The sequence below is a fragment of the Pristis pectinata genome, chromosome 14 (assembly GCF_009764475.1).
Source record: "Pristis pectinata isolate sPriPec2 chromosome 14, sPriPec2.1.pri, whole genome shotgun sequence".
Classification (NCBI taxonomy): Eukaryota; Metazoa; Chordata; class Chondrichthyes; order Rhinopristiformes; family Pristidae; genus Pristis; species Pristis pectinata.
Genome location: NC_067418.1, coordinates 6,662,929 through 6,681,743, shown reverse-complemented (window position 1 = coordinate 6,681,743; position 18,815 = coordinate 6,662,929). Strand labels below are relative to the sequence as shown.

The following is an 18,815-nucleotide window of genomic DNA, read 5'->3' as shown; positions in this document are numbered from 1 at the left end:
TTAGCTTCTGGAGAACTGCACAACTCAACTTAAGCTGCGGTCTGCAGCCAAGCTTCTCTTCAGCCCTGACGGAGAGCAGATCACCTCGTGGGAAAGGCTAGAACGAGACATGTTGGTGTGCGTCTCTCTGGGGGAGCCGTTCATGACCAGCACAGGTTGGTACTATATTGACACCCTGTAAATGCCAGAGAGCAGATGAAAAATAGTGCTGACATACACAGTGGCCCTCAAATTAATGGGCTTTATTAGCCTGAGCAGGGAATATAAAGCCTGTTTTATGTTGTCTGGTGCACTAATTGATAGTCTGTGCACACAAATTTTAACTTAAAGTGCTTAATTCAGACATATAACATGACCTAATGTATAATTACTACTTTTTTTTTGGTTATAATACATTTTTATTTTAAACAATTCATGATCACAAGGATGAGAAATCATGGAAACAAAGCCAGCGACTGTTCCTTTAACACTAGGCTCGCAATTCCGGTCCAATGGCAGGGAAAGGTGATGAGGGAGTGGTGTGGTGTTGAAAATCTGCCTTGGGCTTTAGAGGTTAGGGGTTAGATTTGTCTTCACAATGTGTGCAAAGTCACACACAGCAGTGACTTTGGATTCACAGTATGTTATTCCCGAATTGATGCTCACCCTTTGACTGTGCCCCTATGGTTTTTCACCAAGTTCTCCATAACTATCTGGGCTCATAGGGAGATGCAGAGAAATTTCTTTAGCCAGAGAGTGGTGAATCTGTGGAATTTGTTGCCACGGGCAGCTGTGGAGGCAAAGTCATTGGGTGTATTTAAGGCAGAGACTGATAAGTATCTGAGTAGCCAGGGCATCAAAGGTGATGGTGAGAAGGCGGGGGAGCGAGGCTAAATGGGAGAATGGATCAGCTCATGATAGAATGGCGGAGCAGACTCGATGGGCCGAATGGCTGACTTCTGCTCCTTTGTCTTACGGTCTAATCAGTCCTTAATAATCTATTTAGCCATGGGATATTGCTTCCTTTACCTTTCAGCAGAAAATAGCTGTTGTACAGAAGCGTATCTGGAGCAAACTTTAACCTATGCTGCCCAATTATTACCAGCATTTGTTTGAACCATTGCAGAGGAGCAAAGTGATTCTATTTTGTATAGCTCACACATAATCTATATTACATTGTCAGATATTTAGGAATCAATAAAGCATTCACAAATGTGTAATGCCCTGAGCCACAGCTGACGCATATAGCAATCTATATTGCCCTGAGACTGAGCAGGCACAGATAGTGATCTATACTGTACTCAGTCACAGCTGGCACCATCTATAATCTATGTGATGCTACGTCCCAGCTGATGTAATCTTTATTGCTCTTAGAGAAAAGACACATTACCTTTTTACATTACCTTTCCTTCGAAAGATAACACAAGGCTTCTTTGATTACAACACATGACTTAATTATTATGGAATAATAATTATTATGGACCTGATCGAGGTGTATAAGATGATGAGAGGCATTAATCGTGTGGATAGTCAGAGGCTTTTCCCCAGGGCTGAAATGGTTGCCACAAGAGGACATAGGTTTAAGGTGCTGGGGAGTAGGTACAGAGGAGATGTCAGGGGTAAGTTTTTTTACTCAGAGAGTGGTGGGTGCGTGGAATGGGCTGCCGGCAACGGTGGTGGAGGCAGATACAATAGGGTCTTCTAAGAGACTTTTGGATAGATACATGGAGCTAAGAAAAATAGAGGGCTATGGGGAAGCCTAGTAATTTCTAAGGTAGCGACATGTTCGGCACAACTTTGTGGGCTGAAGGGCCTGTATGTGCTGCAGGTTTTCTATGTTCCTATGAATTCATTATTATGGAATTCTGACAAAGGCAGAAAGAAACTCAAGAGTCAATAACCAAACGTATTCTGATTGGCAAAAGAGCCAAAGTCAACTGACACAGCAAGTGGTTCAAGTTGTAAATGTGATTGTAATAGGTAATGGATACAGTAGGTTTCAAAAGGAAATTGGATAAATACTTGAAGAGAGATATTGCAGCCAGTGGAATTGGAGTAGGGGTCTGATCTTTGAAAGTTGGTACAGATTTGATAGGTCAGGTGGGATCCTTCTATGCTTTCTAGGCTGTGCTCCTATGATTCTAAAGGGACATTTTTCAGCATGTTTTTATCGTCTTTGTTTCTCATCTCTTCTAAACATGTAAAAACAATCGAACTATTTCACTCCTTTCCCAACAAAAGTGAAGTAGTAACAGTTAGGAGGTAAAAGGTTAAGTTTCTGATGAGGTAAGATGACCATCCCAATTACTGAAAACATTTTGATTTTCTTAGCTAACTGGTGTGGATCACTGCAATGAAATTTTAGCCTCAAATGTGCGTGATCAATGCACAGTGCCTCTCAAAACCACCTTTTCCTAAACAACCTTGATAATTCAGACCAAGAAGTTATGAAAGGAGGCAAATACTAAGGAAGCAGCGATTCAGTGCATATTATTGCACGAGAGTTGAGCCCGTTATCACCATGGTAATGTAGTCTGCTCAATGTGTTCTGTACATGAATGTGATTGCTGTTGTTTTGATGGCTGATAAGGGAGATCTCAATCTCAACAGAAGCAAAGGATGAACATCCATCAGTATAATTTTATAAATGTGCAGTGTCAAACTCAGGAATAAGCAAGTACCATATAAATTCCATTACCTTTTGGCAAGCTTCCAAATTTAATCACATCATTGCAACACATGCCTGTGGGCAGTGTTGGAGCAGCAGCATAATCTGTGTCACCTCCATTGACTATTCCTTGCCTATTACTTACATTTACATTTTAAATTGAATCTGTTCACCAGCTACACTGTAGAAAGCAAACAAGGCTCATAGATCTCACTTAGCCTCCCTCAAGGATAATCTGGAGGCTGAAGTCTATTGGTCACCATACATATGTCAGTTAATGTGACAGTCCATCAGTCTAAGACAGCAATCCAGAGACCTATTCGCATGAAAGTTACCTCACCTCCTGAGTCTCCAAAACCTCTCCAGCTCGACTGGAGTGTGATTGAACGCTTCCCTCTCACCCAGCTAGATGCTGCTGCAACTGAAGAGGCTCACTTTCACCCAGGACAGTAAAGTCCACCAGATTGGTACCCTCCTCATCAGGCTCAAATCCAACCCTTCCTTCAGACAGTGCATACAATATGTAGAGTCTGCAGCTGGCACTGCAGAAAGAAAACTCACAAAGCTCAGTTCAACAACGGCCAGCAGAAACGCAGGTAGACAGCGTGGTGAAGAAGGCTTTTTGCATGCCGGCCTTCATCATTCAGGGCATTGAGTATGGAAGTTGGGATGTTATGTTGCAGTTGTACAAAACGTTGGTGAGGCTACACTTGGAATATTGTATTCAGTTTTGGTCACCCTGCTATAGGAAAGACACCATTAAGGTGGAAAAAGGGCAGAGGACATTCAGGAGGATGTTGCGAGGATTCAAGGGACTGAGTTATGGAGAGAGATTGAGCAAACTGGGACTTTATTCATTGGAATGTAGGAGAATGAGGGGTGATCTTATAGAGGTAGATAAAATCATGAGGGGCATAGGTAGGGCGAATGGGTACAGTCTTTTTCCGAGGTTTGGGGAATCAAGAACTGGAGGGCATAGGTTTAAGGTGAGAGGAGAGGGAGTTTATAAGAGCTTGAGGGGCAACTTTTTCACCCAGCGGGTGGTCAGTATATGGAACGAGCTGCCAGAGGCAGTGGTTGAGGCAGGTACATTAACAACATCTAAAAGGCACTTGGACAGGTACATGGATAGGAAAGGTTCAGAGGGATATGGGTCAAATGCGGCCAAATGGGACCAGCTTAGATGGGAATCTTGGTGAGCATGGACCTGTTGGCCTGAAGGGCCCATTTCCATGCTGTATGGCTCTATGATTCTATTGACTCTATGACCTCCCACTCCTGAAGACTGGAGAAGAACAAGAACAGGAATCACTGAGTAGAATCATAGAATCGTTACACAACAGAAGGTGACCATTTGGCCCATTGATGCAGTCAGGTTCCTAGCAAAGTAAACCTATCAGTCCTATCCCCCAGTGCTTTCCTCATAGCCCTGCAAATTGTCATCCATCAGATGCCTATCTAGTTCTCCCTTGAAAGACCTGATACTGTCTCCATAATCATTACAGGCAGATCATAACTACTCTTTGCCTAAAAAAAATATTCTCCTCACGTCACTTCTCATTACACACTTAGTGTATTGTGTACAGTTCTGGTCGCCAGAGTATAGGGAGGATATGACAGTGATAGAGAGAGAGTGCGGATGAGACTCACCAGGCTATTGCCTGGGATGGAGGGCTGCAGTTATAAGGAGAGATCAGATAGGCTGGGTTTATTCTCACTGGAACTTAGGCTGAGTGATGACCTTAGAGAGGTTTATAAAATAATGAGGAGCAGAGATAGGATAAGTAGAGTTTTTTTCCCCAGGGCAGGGGAGTCTAGAACTAGAGGACACAGGTTTAAGGTGAGACGGGGGAAATATAAAGGAGATCTGATGTTTAGTTTTCTGTACAGAGGGTGGTGACTATATGGAACGAGCTGCCAGAGGAGGAAGTGGTAGAGGCAGAAACAATTTAAAAGGCATATGGCCAGGCACTTGGATAGGAAAGGTGTAGATAGGATAGGAAAGGCGCAGGATAGGAAAGGCGTAGAAGGATATAGGCCTAATGCAGGCAAGTGAGATTAGTGTGGATAGGCAATATGGTCAGCTGAATGAGGTGGGCACAAAGAGCCCGTTTCTCTGCTGTAATATACCATGATTCTATTCTTTGTGTATCTTGTGTCCAAAAATGTTAACTCTGTGGCCCCTGTCCATCCACAAAGGAGAACAACGTTCTCCTATCTACACCAGTCATGATCCTGTCTACTCTATCAAATGTCCTCTTGAACATTTTGCTTCTCCAGTCTAACTGAATGTGGAAAAACGATCCGCCCTCAGCTCTTTAGACAACTCCTATATAATTTTAAAGCATGCAGGAAGAATGAAAAGAATTTTCTATCACCTTTACTTCAAGATGCAGATTGGTGTGGTTCTTCTATTATAGTTGCTCTGGTTCCTCATGTATGCCACAATAATCAGTGAGGGTTAATAAGTTTTGTCACACTCTAAGTATGCACTCACTCAGTATCCATCAACCTACATCCATCAGCACAGTATTGATTAGAAGCGTTATAATTCTAGCCCAAGGTGTTGTGGCAATTTTATCACAAGGTGGCACAGTAAATTAGACCCTGGCCTTTCCTTCTGGTTCCTGGGTCTAATTCTAACCAGGTTGACTGGGTACAAAATGAATTATTGTCTTTGCCACCAATGTTCCGCATCAGTCCTGTTCCTGCAGTGTCTTGATTTTAAAGTTCTTGCCACGTTTTCAATGGCACCAATCTCTGCAACCCATCCTGCAGCCTTCTAACACCCCTGCTCCTCTTCAATCATGGTGCCTTGCTTGTCCCTGACACAGCAGAACATGTAACCATCAAAGGCCTAAAACTCTGAAATTCCCTTCCTTGATGTTGGTATCTCTCTGCATCTCTTTCCTCCTTAATATATATTTTTTTGACCAAGCTCTTTGTCACCTGTACTAAAAATATCTTGCTGTCAGTGCTTATCTAATAGTTCTTCTGTTTTGTGCATTGGAGCAGTTACTGTATAAATGTGAGTAGTCATGTTGATATGCACAGGGAGAGTTTCTCTCATAGAGGCCTGGTATGGCCAGTGTATGGCACTAGAATAGCAACATTTAAAAGGCATTTGGATAGGTACATGGATAGGAAAAGTTCAGAGGAATATGGGCCAAAGGGGAGCAAATGGAGACCAGCTTAGATGGGCATCTTGGTCAATGTGGGTGAGCTTCCATGCTGTATGACTCATTGACTCTAGAGCTGAGGTGCATATCAACACAACTCCTCACATTTGGGGATGAGGCTGAATTGCTGAGGCTGGACGCTCATCATGTCTGATCTGCAACTGTTTATTTCTGATGCTTATCGAAAGTTAATGGACTTCAAAAGAATAGCTGGATTCAATCTTTCAACACCACTCTCAAATCACTTTGAAACTGCTCTAAAAGCAGTTCTAAAAGGAGCAAATATAAGATGGGGTTTCAGTTGCTGATAGACCCATGGTAACATAGACAGAAACCTCCAGAGTTGCAGGAAAAATCATTCCATCCTTAATCAAGCTCCTTCAGATTGAAAAGAGAGAAAAGCAAGAATAAAATGGTGCGCATTTGCAAGTGTGTTATTAAGGAAGGAACCCAGTCCAATGATAAGCATGGCAAAGAAGAAAGGTGAATGCAAACAAGCCCCACACAGATTCAGATTAGTTTATTGTCAGATACACCAGGATGCAATGAAATTCCTTGCTCGCTTGTAGCTCTCAGAGGAAACAGTGTACATGGTAATGATAAATAGAACAATAAATACAGCGATGTGCAAAACAACAGAATGGTGCACAGTAGTGCAAACTGAGGTAGTGCAAAAAGTAATGCTAAAGTGACAATAACGGAGGAGATGGAATTAAAGTTTCAAAAATGTGGCAGCTCCAATGGGAAGGGCATGTGAAAGAGGCAAATCTAACGAGGTTGATTGGTTAATAAATTGGGAGATGGAACCAGATTAGTTGGACATAAACATTCCCCTTATTGAAAAAGTATGCAAAAAATTTGAAACCACTCAAAGTTTAATGGAGTTGAAAACAGAAAACATAACAGTCAGTCCATTTCAAACCTATCAAAGAGGCCAAGAATTAAGATAACAGGCTTCTGAAAGGAAGGAGTTGATTTAGGAGCTGTGATGAAAGGTAAGAGGCAGACCGTCATTTATCACAGACTTGTGTGAATCAGTACCTTTCAGTTGTATTATATTTTCTACGTACCCAGGAGAAGACAAAGTTACCTACTGCCATCAAAAATAAGGTTCACTGAGCTGCATTAGGTAGAAAATTGTAAGCCTAGAAATTGCATCCTGTAGTGCTTTTTTCTCAATGCAATGTGATTTAAAATTGATCTCGTTCTGAGTTAGTCATATTAGTAGGTGAAATCACACCAAATATGAAATTGGACTGAGCCTATCTGGTCACCATCCACATGAGAGTGCCTGGCATTTTCCTGGGCTCGGGTGCTCACCTAATAATAACAATTGTCACACACACCTACGTAAACTGCATCACAAAGCTCCACACCGCAACTGTCATGGAACAGCCTCAGGAAAGCCAGCAGCATATCCAACTTTATTCTTCATTCATGCAAGATTTAAAGGGATGCTCTGCTGACCTGAGGAGACCTAACTGGTCAGCTTCAGAATTGACTGCCGATTCCTCTAACACCACCTAACGTTCACCTGGACTCCTCAAACTAACTCTGAATGAGCTTTGCAGTATTTAGCTGATGTTCCTCCATCACCATTTAAGACAGTGCATGAACTTACTGCATAAAGAAATTACGTATTTCCTGGCAGACTTTTGTCAGACACAAGAGACTGCAGATGCTGGAATCTGGAGCAACAAACAATCTGCTGGAGCAACTCAGCAAGTCGAGCAGCATCTGTGGAGAGAAGATTTCGACCCAAGACGTCGACAGTTTCTTTCCCCCCACTGATGCTGCTCGAGCCCCTCAGTTCCTCCAGCAGATTGTTAGTTACTCCAGACTCTTTCGTCAATTACCTTCAACCTGTGTCCTTCGGTAACCTCCGTTCCTCCCAATAAAAACCTATTCCATCCAAGACCCTCATAACTTCAATTACAGCTCAAGATCAGCATAAAGGGGTGCCTTCAGGACAGAGATGAGGAAGAATTTTCTCTCCCAGAGGGTTGTGAAAATCTGGACTTCTCTACCCCTGATGGCTGAGTCTTTGAGAATATTCAAGGCTGAGAAAGACAGATTCTTGGACCAGAGAAGAATTGAGGGTGTTGCGAAATGGCAAGAAAATAGAATTGAGACCAAGGTCAGAAATCCTGTGATCTTATTGAATGGTGTCAAGACCTTGAACGACTGCATGATTTACTCCTGCTCCCATTCCTGAATGTTTTAAACACTGTCTGAGCTTTAGACCTGTTCTAGTTTCTCCAGGTCCATCTTGTCCTTACATGTAAGCTCTTTCCAGAAAGTGGAGAGGCATTTTTTTTTAACCTGTCACATACGCAGCAGTTCATTCTACGTAATCCCGATGCCTGTAGATCATTCACATTCAGACTTGGCGGGGTGCGAGGACTATTTCTTGATTGCACCTTAAGTCAACTCCTTTCCTGAATGTTCAGGCTAACACATTAAACACATACACGCTGACAGATTTTTCAAGAGCAACGATGCTATTTTTCTGCTGCAGGTCTTACCTTCTCCTAAAGGTGACATCCTGCCTTTTGCCTGTTGCCTGTAGAAATCAGAATCAGGTTTACTATCACTGTCTTATATGACGTGAAATTGGTTGTTTGTGGCAGCAGTACAGTGCAAAGACATAAAAAATTATAAATTACAAAATAAACAGTGCAAAAAAAGGAATAATGAGGTAGTGTTCATGGGCTCATGGACCGTTCAGAGATCTGATGGCGGAGAGGAAGAAGCTGCTCCTGAAATGTTGAATGTGGGTCTTCAGGCTCCTGTAACTCCTCCATGATGGTAGTAACGAGAAGAAGGCATTTCCCGGGTGGTGAGTGTCCTTAATGATAGATGCCACCTTCTTGAGGCACCTCCTCTTGAAGATGTCCTTGATGGTGGGGAGAATTGTGTCCGTGATGGAGCTGGCTGAGTCTACAACCCTCTGCAGCCTCCTGCGATCCTGTGCATTGGAACCTTCATACCAGGCAGTGATGCAACCAGTCAGAATGCTCTCCACTGTATATCTGTAGAAATTTTCAAGAGTCTGTGGTGATATACCAAATCTCCTCAAACTCCTAACAAAGTAGAGCCGCTGGCGTGCCTTCTTCATGATTGCATCAATGTGTTGGGCCCAGGACACATCCTCAGAGAGGTTGACACCCAGGAACTTAAAGCTGCTCACCCTTTCCACTGCTGACCCCTCAATAAGGACTCGTGCCTCATTGTACAGAAACCTGCAATGGTCAGCAAGGCTATGTGGATGTTACTCTTAATTCATTTCTGCTAGGCGTGGGTTTCTCTGGGAGGCTCGAGTGTGTTTGCATTTCATGTTTGGAATCTGCACTGTTCCTTATTTCCTGTTCTGAAATGAAATTTTAGAGTCAACTTTTATCGAAAAAATATCTACTTGTGGAATTTAATTGCCTTGAGCATTTTGAAAGATTTTCCTCATTAACTGTTATTTCTAAATTCCAGAAAATGCTCCAATGAATTAAACATGGAGTTGCTGAAATGTGTTCTCAATTTAAAAGATGATCCTTCAGATTCCTGCTCGACAGGAAGAATGTATGGAACCATTATACACTAATGGTGTGATAGACATCCCATTCAAACTTTAAGTGTCTTCAGGCACCTTCCTTCAGTTTTTTAATGAAAAGAATTTAAAAGAAAATAGTTATATTGCAGCACTGTATCTATATTAAAATGTTCTGTAATCAGGTCATTACTTCATTCCTGCATTTTAGTACTTGGTGTGCAACTAATTCCATCACTAGATGTCAGCCATGGCTCAGCTCATAGCCCCCTCAATTAGAAAGTTCAAGCTCCTCTCCAAAGATCTGAGCACAAGCTCACACTCCAGTGTTGTCCTAAAGGAGGGTGACATTGATGAAATCAACATCTTTCTCATAAACGAGCAAATGAGGTCCCATCATAAAAGATCCTACACTACTATTTCCAAGGAGGTCAAGTCAGTATCTTTGTTAAGTTATTCTTCTATTAATAGATCATCAGATCATTTTTATTTTTGGGATCTTCACTGTGTTCAAATTAGCTGCTATGTTTCCTACATTAAAACAGTGAGTAAACTTCAGAGGAACTTTATTGGCCAGAAAGCCCTTTGGAATAGATTGAGGTTGTAAAAAGTGCAAATTTATATTTAATGTTGCAAGTTGGTTTTATAATACAGGCACAACTTTTTTTCAGCAAAGTTATGGGACCGTCAGAAGCCCTACTGATATATTTATCTCCAAAAAGGAATTTCCAATAAACCCAACTGTACACCTTTATTTAATGGTACTTTTACGAATGCTTTTGTCATTAGGGGGAAGCTTAAATCCTTCTGACCAGAAATGGTTGGTTAGTCTTCAACTGGCAGTCCCTAGGGGTCAAGAATAATTTGCTTCTACGTCAGTTCTATGGTTTCTGATGTGGCTGAAGAATCTTACGTGGAATCTGTAGATGTGGCCACAGGTGAGAAGATTGGGATGATCTCCACCTCTTCCATTATTTGTGCATGTCCTTCACATGTTTCCAGCATTGAGCCTCAAGGGGCTCAGTTCCTTCTTGGATGTTCTGTATTTACTTTGAGTGATCACAGGCCAAAGGTTCCCATGACTTTGAGAATTCTCCTGGAAATCTCTTGCCCTGATGGAGTTTGGAATGTTTTTCTTTCAGGAGTCAGAAATCAGGTAGATGGATGATGTGGCTAGACTATTGGAGCTTGTGAGCATGCTCAGAGCCTTCTTCGTGAGGCCATCAGCCTGGGAAGGAAGTTGACAGTAGTTCATCTATCTAATCAATGAATTTGAAAGATTTTGCAGAGGCAGCATTGATGACACTTCTCCGGTGCTTTGAGATACCTACTTCGTATTGGTATTGGTTTATTATTGTCACTTGTACCGAGGTACAGTGAAAAACTTGTCTTGCATACCGATTGTACAGGTCAATTCATTACACAGTACAGTTACATAGAGTTAGTACAGAGTGCATTGATGTAGTACAGGTAAAAACAATAACAGAATACAGAGTACAGTGTCACAGCTACAGGGAAGTGCAGTGCAGGTAGACAATAAGGTGCATGGTCAAACAAGGTAGATTGTGAGGTCAGGAGTCCATCTCATTGTATAAGGGAACCGTTCAAGACTTCAAGCTTGTGGTTTACTGGGCAGCACTGATCAGAGACATGAACGCCCTTTCAGAACTTAATAAATGAGAAAAAAAGTTAGATTTAGAAGAAGGTGGCGAGAGAAAAGGGAATATCTAAGTGGAGTACGATGGAGCCATTTAACTGCAACATCCAAATGCAGCCAATACCATGGGCATCAGTCTCACAGTGATAGGTGTGAAGAATCATATTAAATTAAACTTACCGCTAAAAGAACAACATATTAGTCCAAAATTTCAAACAATTAATGAATAATGGAAGTGGTTGAAGGATACATGTTGGGGAGAATTCCCAGTTCTTTGAATTTACTGGGGCTTGAAGTTATAACGTATGTGCCACAATTCTGAGGACCAATGTCAGTTTCACCTAAGGCCACGGGAGAACATTTATTGATGTACCATAGAAAGCATCCTATCTGGATGCATCACAGCTTAGTATGGCAACTGCTCTGCCCAGGACCGCAAGAAACTGCAGAGCATTGTGGACACGGCCCAGAGCATCATGGAAACCAGCCTCCCCTCCATGGACTCTGTCTACACTTCTTGCTGCTTCAGTAAAACAGCCAACATAATCAAAGACCCCACCCACTCCGGACATTCTCTCTTCTCCCCCTCCCATCGGGCAGAAGATACAAAAGCCTGAAAGCACGAATCACCAGGCTCAAGAACAGCTTCTATCCTGCTGTTATAAGACAATTGAACAGTTCCCTAGAACGATAAAATGGACTTCACAATCTACCTCGTTATGACCATGGACCTTATTGTCTACCTGCACTGCACTTTCTCTGTAGCTGTTACACTTTATTCTGCATGCTGTATTGTTTTACCCTGTACTACCTCAATGCACAGTTGTAATGAATTGATCTGAGTGAATGGTATGCAAGACAAGATTTTCACTGTACCTCGGTACATGTGGCAATTATAAACCAATTCCAACTCAATTCCAACGTACAATACATTGTTGGTGAAAGTGGTGTATGTGGAGGACCTTTAGTGCATCTAGTTCAAGATTATTGTTGTCATAGGCATATATATATATATATATATATATATATATACACATATATATATATACACACACACACAGGGTATAAATGCCATGAAAATTAGTATTTTGCAGCAGCAGCGCAGAGCATTACAAGATGAGGACAAACATAAGTTAACATAAATTCAAATCAACATAAATTATATGTAACTAACATATGTGCAACAAAATAAACATAGTGACACTAGTGTAAGCTTGAGAGAGAGAGAGAGAGAAGAAAATATAGTCCAAGGTAGTGTTAACTTTTTTCAGGTGGGTTCAAGAACCTGACAGCAGTGGGGAAGAAGCTGTTGTTGAACCTTGAGGTGAGGGTCTTCAGGGTCCTGGACCTCCTGTGTTTTAATGAACCATGTCCTACTGCCAAGATATAAACTGCTGCTGGAAGTAGGGAGGAAGCTAGAGTGACTTAACATGGAGCTTGGCAGGACCTCTGTTCATAGATGATCATGCACGAGAACTCCTCCCCAAATATTGTAGAAGGGCTCACCTGCATAATACTGAGAGATTGTGTCTAACTAACGGAATAGGTTTCTTTATGATGAGGAAATCAAGGTTGATGTTGTGTATGTGGACTTTCAAAGGCATTGGTTATTAGGCTTTTTTTTATATATTCATTCAAGGGATGTGGGCTTCGCAATGAGCCAGCATTTAATTGCCCATCCCTAGTTGCCCTTGGGAAAGTGATAGCGAGCTGCCTTCTTGAACTGCTGCAGTCCTTGAGGTGTGGGTGTAGCCACAGTGCTGTTACAGAGGGAGTTGCAGGATTTTGACCCAGCAACAGTGAAGGTGTCAACAAGATTGAAGGTCATGGAATATAAGGGGCTGCAGCAACAGTTAGTAAATGAGCTAACAGGAAACAAAAAATTGTAGTGATTTATTTTTTAGACTGAAACAAAGTGTACCAGACGGTTCCCAAGCGTAGGTACGAGGATCACTGGTTTCTTGATATATGTTAATAATTGGATTTGGATGTATAAGACACAAGTTACATATTTCAGATAACACAGAACCTAGAGGCTTAGTAAATGAAGAGGAGGGTAGTAATAGACCAAGGAGATATAGCCAGCCTGTTGGAATGGGTGAATAGGTGGCAGATGAAATTTAATGCCGAGAATTGTACAGTGTTACATTATGGTGGGAAGAACGAGAGGAGGCAATATCAACTGGAGTGCATAATTCTCCAGAGGTACAAGAGCAGAGAGATCTGGGGGTACATGGGTACAGTTTGTTGAAAGTGGCAGGGCAGGTTAAGAAAGATGGAATCCTTGGCTTTATTTGGAGGCACAGCGTACAAGAGGAAAGAAGCTATGATGATCCGTTATAAAACAAGGGTTGGGCCACAGCTGAAGTATTGTGTCCGATTCTGGCTGCCACACATTGGGTGATCTGAAGGCCTTGGAGGACGTACAAAAAGGATTTGTAAAAGTGATTACAGTGGAGGGAACCATGTAGAAAAACCTGAGAAAACAGGGCTTCTTTCCTTAGAAAATAGGAGGGTGCAAGCAGGTCTGATAGAAGTCTTTAAAACCAGGCACTCTTTCCCATTGGTGAAGGTATTGGTATTGGTCTATTATTGTTAACTTGTACCAAGGTACAGTGAAAAACTTGTCTTGCGTACCGATCGTACAGGTCAATTCATTACACAGTGTAGTTACATAGAGTTAGTACAGAGTGCATTGATGTAGTACAGGTAAAACAATAACAGTACAGAGTAAAGCGTCACAGCTACAGAGAAAATGCAGTGCAATAATGTGCAAGGTCTCAACAAGGTAGATCTTGAGGTCAGAGTCCATCTCATCGTATAAGAGAACCGTTCAATAGTCTTATCACGGTGGGATAGAAGCTGTCCTTGAGCCTGGTGGTACGTGCCCTCAGGCTCCTGTATCTTCTACCCGATGGAAGAGGAGAGAAGAGAGAATGACCCTGGTGGGCGGGGTCTTTGACTACGCTGGCTGCTTCACCAAGACAGCGAGAGGTAAAGACAAGAGTCCATTGGAGGGGAGGCTGGCTTCCATGACGTGCTGGGCTGTGTCCACAACTCTCCGCAGTTTCTTGCGGTCCTGGGCAGAGCAGTTGCCGTACCGAGCCGTGATACACCCAGATAGGATGCTTTCTGTGGTGCATCGGTAAAAGTTGAAAGAAGGGGTCAAGAACAACCAGACATAGAATGGAGGTGATTGGCAAAAGAACCAAAAGTGACATGAGGAAGGATTATTTTGGGCAGCGAGTGGTTAGGGTCTGGAGTGCAATGTCGGTGCAATGCTGGAGGCAGATTCAACTGCGGCATTCAAAAGTGAGCTGGATAAGAACCTGAATGGCAACAATTTTCAGGCCAAGTGGAAAGTGTGGTGAGTGGGATTAGTTGGACTGTGCTTGCAAAGAGCCAGAATGGACCTAACAAGCCAGATGGTTACCTTCCTTGCTTTTACAACTGTGATCTGTGATTCTGTGAAGTCTGATGCATCACTGCCCCAGGGAAGAATCCTTTGTTGTCTCTTTAACAAACTCCCCAACAATGGCTCAGGTAAGATCCATCCTCTAAAGAACACCTGAGCAACCTGCCACTTTCTTTTAGAAGTTACATTGCTGGTCAAAACCCAGGCAGATTCCAAGTTACATAACTACGGTCTAGTATTGCACCGGTGATGTTAAAAGTACATTGCATGATGATTGACATTACTGTTGCATTGCTGCTGCCATTCATACACTGGAGCCTCATATGTGTGAGTGCATGGATTCAAAGTTATATCATGCATGTTTTTTAAAGTGCTGATATTATTCTCGTGGTCAATTGTACACATGAATTCAGTTGATCAGTGCATAAAATCTATGTGCTTTGTAATCAAACTTCAAGACTTAGGTCTTGTACCTGGCACATTAGATGGGCTATTGTTTGTTTAAAAGTAAATGGTAGAGCCCTGGTGAGTGTTATAGAACAGAGAGACTTGGGGTACAGGTACACGGTTCCCTGAAAGTCTGACACAGGTAGACAGGGTGGTGAAGAAGGCGTTTGTCATGCTTGCCTTCATCGGACAGGGCATTGAGCATAAGAGTCGGGATGTCATGTTGGAACAGTACAAGTTGTTGGTGAAACCACACTTGGACTATTGTGCGTTGTTCTGGTCGCCCAGCTACAGGAAGGATGTCATTAAACTGGAAAGGGTGCAGGAAAGATTCATGAGGATGTTACCGGGACTGGAAGGCTTGATCACAAGATCACAAGACAAAGGAGCAGAACTAGGCCATTTGGCCCGTCGAGTCTGTTCCGTGAGCTAAACTAAAACTATTTCTATCTTGCCCCAATTTCCGGCCTTATCCCCATATCCCTTGATACCTTGACGAATTAGATACCTATCAATCTCCTCCTTAAACGCCCCCAATGATCAGGCCTCCACAGCTGTATGTGGCAAAGAATTCCATAAATTCACTACCCTCTGGCTAAAGAAATTTCTCCTCATTTCTGTTTTAAATGGGTACCTTCTAATTCTAAGACTGTGCCCTCTAGTCCTGGACTCACCCACCAAGGGAAACAGCTTAGCCACATCTACTCTGTCCAGTCCTTTCAACATTCGAAATGTTTCTATGAAGTCCCCTCTCATTCTTTTGTACTCCAGTGAATACAGTCCAAGAGCCGACAAACGCTCATCGTATGTAAGCCCTTTCATTCCGGGAATCATCCTCGTAAATCTTTTCTGAACCCTCTCCAACATCAGTACATCCTTCCTAAGATAAGGGGCCCAAAACTGCACACAGTATTTCAAATGAGGCCTCACCTGTGCCCCATAGAGCCTCATCAACACTTCCTTACTTTTATATGTTATACCTCTCGAAATGAATGCCAATATAGCATTCGCTTTTTTTAACCGCCGATCCGACCTGGTGGTTAACCTTTAGGGTATCCTGCTCGAGGACCCCCAAGTCCCTTTGCACTTCTGTACTTTGAATTTTCTCCCCATCTAGATAATAATTTGCCCGTTTATTTCTTCTTCCCAAGTGTACAATGGCACATTTCTCAACATTGAATCTCATCTGCCATTTCTTTGCCCATACTCCTAAACTATCTAAGTCTCTCTGCAACCTTCCTGTTTCTTCAATACTCCCTTCTCCTCCACCTATCTTTGTGCCGTCTGTAAACTTAGCCACAAAACCATTTACTCCATCGTCCAAATCATTGATGTACAATGTAAAAAGAAGCGGCCCCAACACCGACCCCTGTGGAACACCACTGGTAACCGGTAGCCAACCAGAACAGGAGTAATAAGGAGAGACTGGATTGGCTGGGGCTTTTTTCCCTGGAGTGTAAGTGGTTGAGGCGTGATCTTATAGAGGTTTATAAAATCATGAGGGACAGAGATAAGGTGGATGGTCACAGTCATTTTCCCAGGGTAGGGGAGTCCAAACTAGAGAACTCGATTTAAGGTGAGAGGGGAAGTATTTAAAAGGGACACAAGGGGCACCTTTTTCACGCAGAGGGTGGTGGGTATATGGAATGAGTTTCCAGAGGAAGCTGTAGAGGTGGGTAAAATCACAATGTTTAAAAGACATTTGGACAGGTACATTTATAGAAAAGGTTTCGAGAGATATGGGCCAAATGCAGGCAAATGGGACTAGCTCGGGTAGACATCTTGGTCGGCATGGACGAGTTGGGCCAAAGGGCCTGTTTCCATGCTGTATAACTCTATGACTCAAAATGCCTCAATATCAGACTGAGTATAAACCTACAAATAATGCTCAGGTCTTGGAAGGTAATCTGCTTCTCGTTGTGTCTCTGTCCAGAAGATTCACGTTTATCGAATAACACCTCTGAATCTTTTAAAATTATAAGGTAAGACAAGATAAGGTCTCTTTATTAGTCACGTGTACATCGAAATACACAGTGAAATGCACCTTTTACGTAGAGTGTTCTGGGGGCAGCCCGCAAGTGTCGCCACGCTTCCGGCGCCAACATAGGATGCCCACAGCTCCTAACCTGTATGTCTTTGGAATGTGGGAGGAAACCAGAGCACCCGGACACGGGGAGAATGTACAAACTCCTTACAGACAGCAGCCGGAATTGGACCTGAGTCTCTGGTGCTGTAAAGCATTACGCTGACCACTACAGTACCGTGCCTGCCCATACGGTATTACCTGCACAGAAATTAGGATCATTTCTGAAAAATCAGCTCTCCTGGAAGGACAGAGCTCCTTTGGAACTGAACTGAAATGTGAACATGAAGTACATGGTCAGCTCTGCTTAGGGTATTACATGAGTTAAGGCTGCCACCCACCCCACCACCCCTGCCCCCTCACCTCATTATATTATTGAACTGTTTCTTTTTAACATTTTTCGCTTCTCCCTAAACCTCTGCTGGCACACACACAAGTGCACGAGGTTAGATGACTGGATGTCAGTTCTCCACAATGGTTTATTTGTTAAAGAAACCCTAGTGCACAGAGGCAAGGTCTGCAAAGTTACCAGCAACTCTGGAAAACTATTGTTTTAGACATACTGATGTGGACAGTTGAAAATTGAAAGTTGCTGCCCTGAAATCTAAGAAGGCCAAGCAGCCACGGGCACACATCCCAGTCTGGCTCAGATAAGATCAACCGCTCTTTCCCTTTTCCCTGGAATTGTAAATAAAGACCAAAGGACCTTAAAAAGTTTGGAAAAACAAGCTTTTCATTAGACATACATCACATGATGTCTGACAGAAATACATTCTACGTCGGTGTGATAGAGAGTGGGGATTTCCTTCCTGTTGCTCTTTGAAGAAAATTAAAACAACGAGCCAGTTATTAACCATTTGCTGCAGGAACATTTCTCCATTCCTGAATCAGGCAGAATTCTTCAACAGAATTGGAACTTGATGAGCAGCGTTTACTCCAATTTTGTAACAACATAGGGAGCAGCACCACTGCAGAGAAACGTCCACTGACATCAAGCAGATTGCACAAGCATTAAAGCAAACCAAGCACACCGTGCAGAAGGAATGAAGAATCAAAGTCCCTGACAAATAAAGGGGACATTTTATTGAAGGCATTTTGGATTACCTTGGTGCACAGTCCAAAGTATGCAGGGGGATGACCAGAGTAAATAGGGAAACGAAGACAGATGCCATATCGTTGCTGTGGTAATATGGCACGTGTTTGAAAGCTATTATACACAAAGTCTTGATCGTGGCTGCCAGTTCTCATCATTCAGACTAGGATGGAGTTGTTAAAACAGGGATCTGCAGGTTTAGAATCATGGAGTCATAGAATTATACAGCATGAAACAGGCCTTTCGGCCCAACATGTCCGTCCCAACTGAGATGGGCAGGCACGGTAGTGTCACGGTTAGCATAACGCTAATACAGCGCCAGCGGCCCGGCTTCAATTCCGGCCGCTGTCTGTAAGAAGTTTGTACGTTCTCCCCGTGTCTGCGTGGGTTCCCTCCGGGTGCTCCGGTTTCCTCCCACATTCCAAAGACGTACGGGTTAGGAAGTTGTGGGCGCGCTATGTTGGTGCCAGAAGTGTGGCGACACTCGCGGGCTGCCCCCAGAACACTCTACGCAAAAGATGCATTTCACTGTGTGTTTCGATGTACATGTGACTAATAAAGATATCCTAGATCTTAGATGCCCATCTAAGCTAGTCCCATTTGCCTGCGTTTGATCTATACCTCTCTAAATCTTTCTTATCCATGTTTTTCTACCTGCAGTGCATTTTCTCTGCAACTGTAACACTTTATTCTGCATTCCATTATTGCTTTTCCCTTGTACTACCTCAATGCACTGATGGGATGAAAGGGTCT

At 42.8% G+C, this 18,815-nt stretch overlaps 1 protein-coding gene across 6 annotated transcripts in view; it reads left to right on the top strand.

Annotated features, from left to right (window-relative positions):
* The window catches only part of LOC127577799 (doublecortin domain-containing protein 1-like), a 282,541-nt gene that overhangs the window by 251,618 nt on the left and 12,108 nt on the right, over positions 1 to 18,815 (top strand). For 3 of the 6 annotated variants that reach the window (XM_052029374.1, XM_052029376.1, XM_052029373.1), the window contains one exon: positions 5 to 155. The exons of 2 other annotated variants lie outside the window; for them this stretch is intronic. In XM_052029374.1, the coding sequence (XP_051885334.1) occupies positions 5 to 155 (151 nt within the window). Of the gene's footprint in view, positions 1 to 4; positions 156 to 18,815 lie in introns of those variants that run through there. One more of the 6 variants, XR_007957439.1, reaches the window with a different exon arrangement.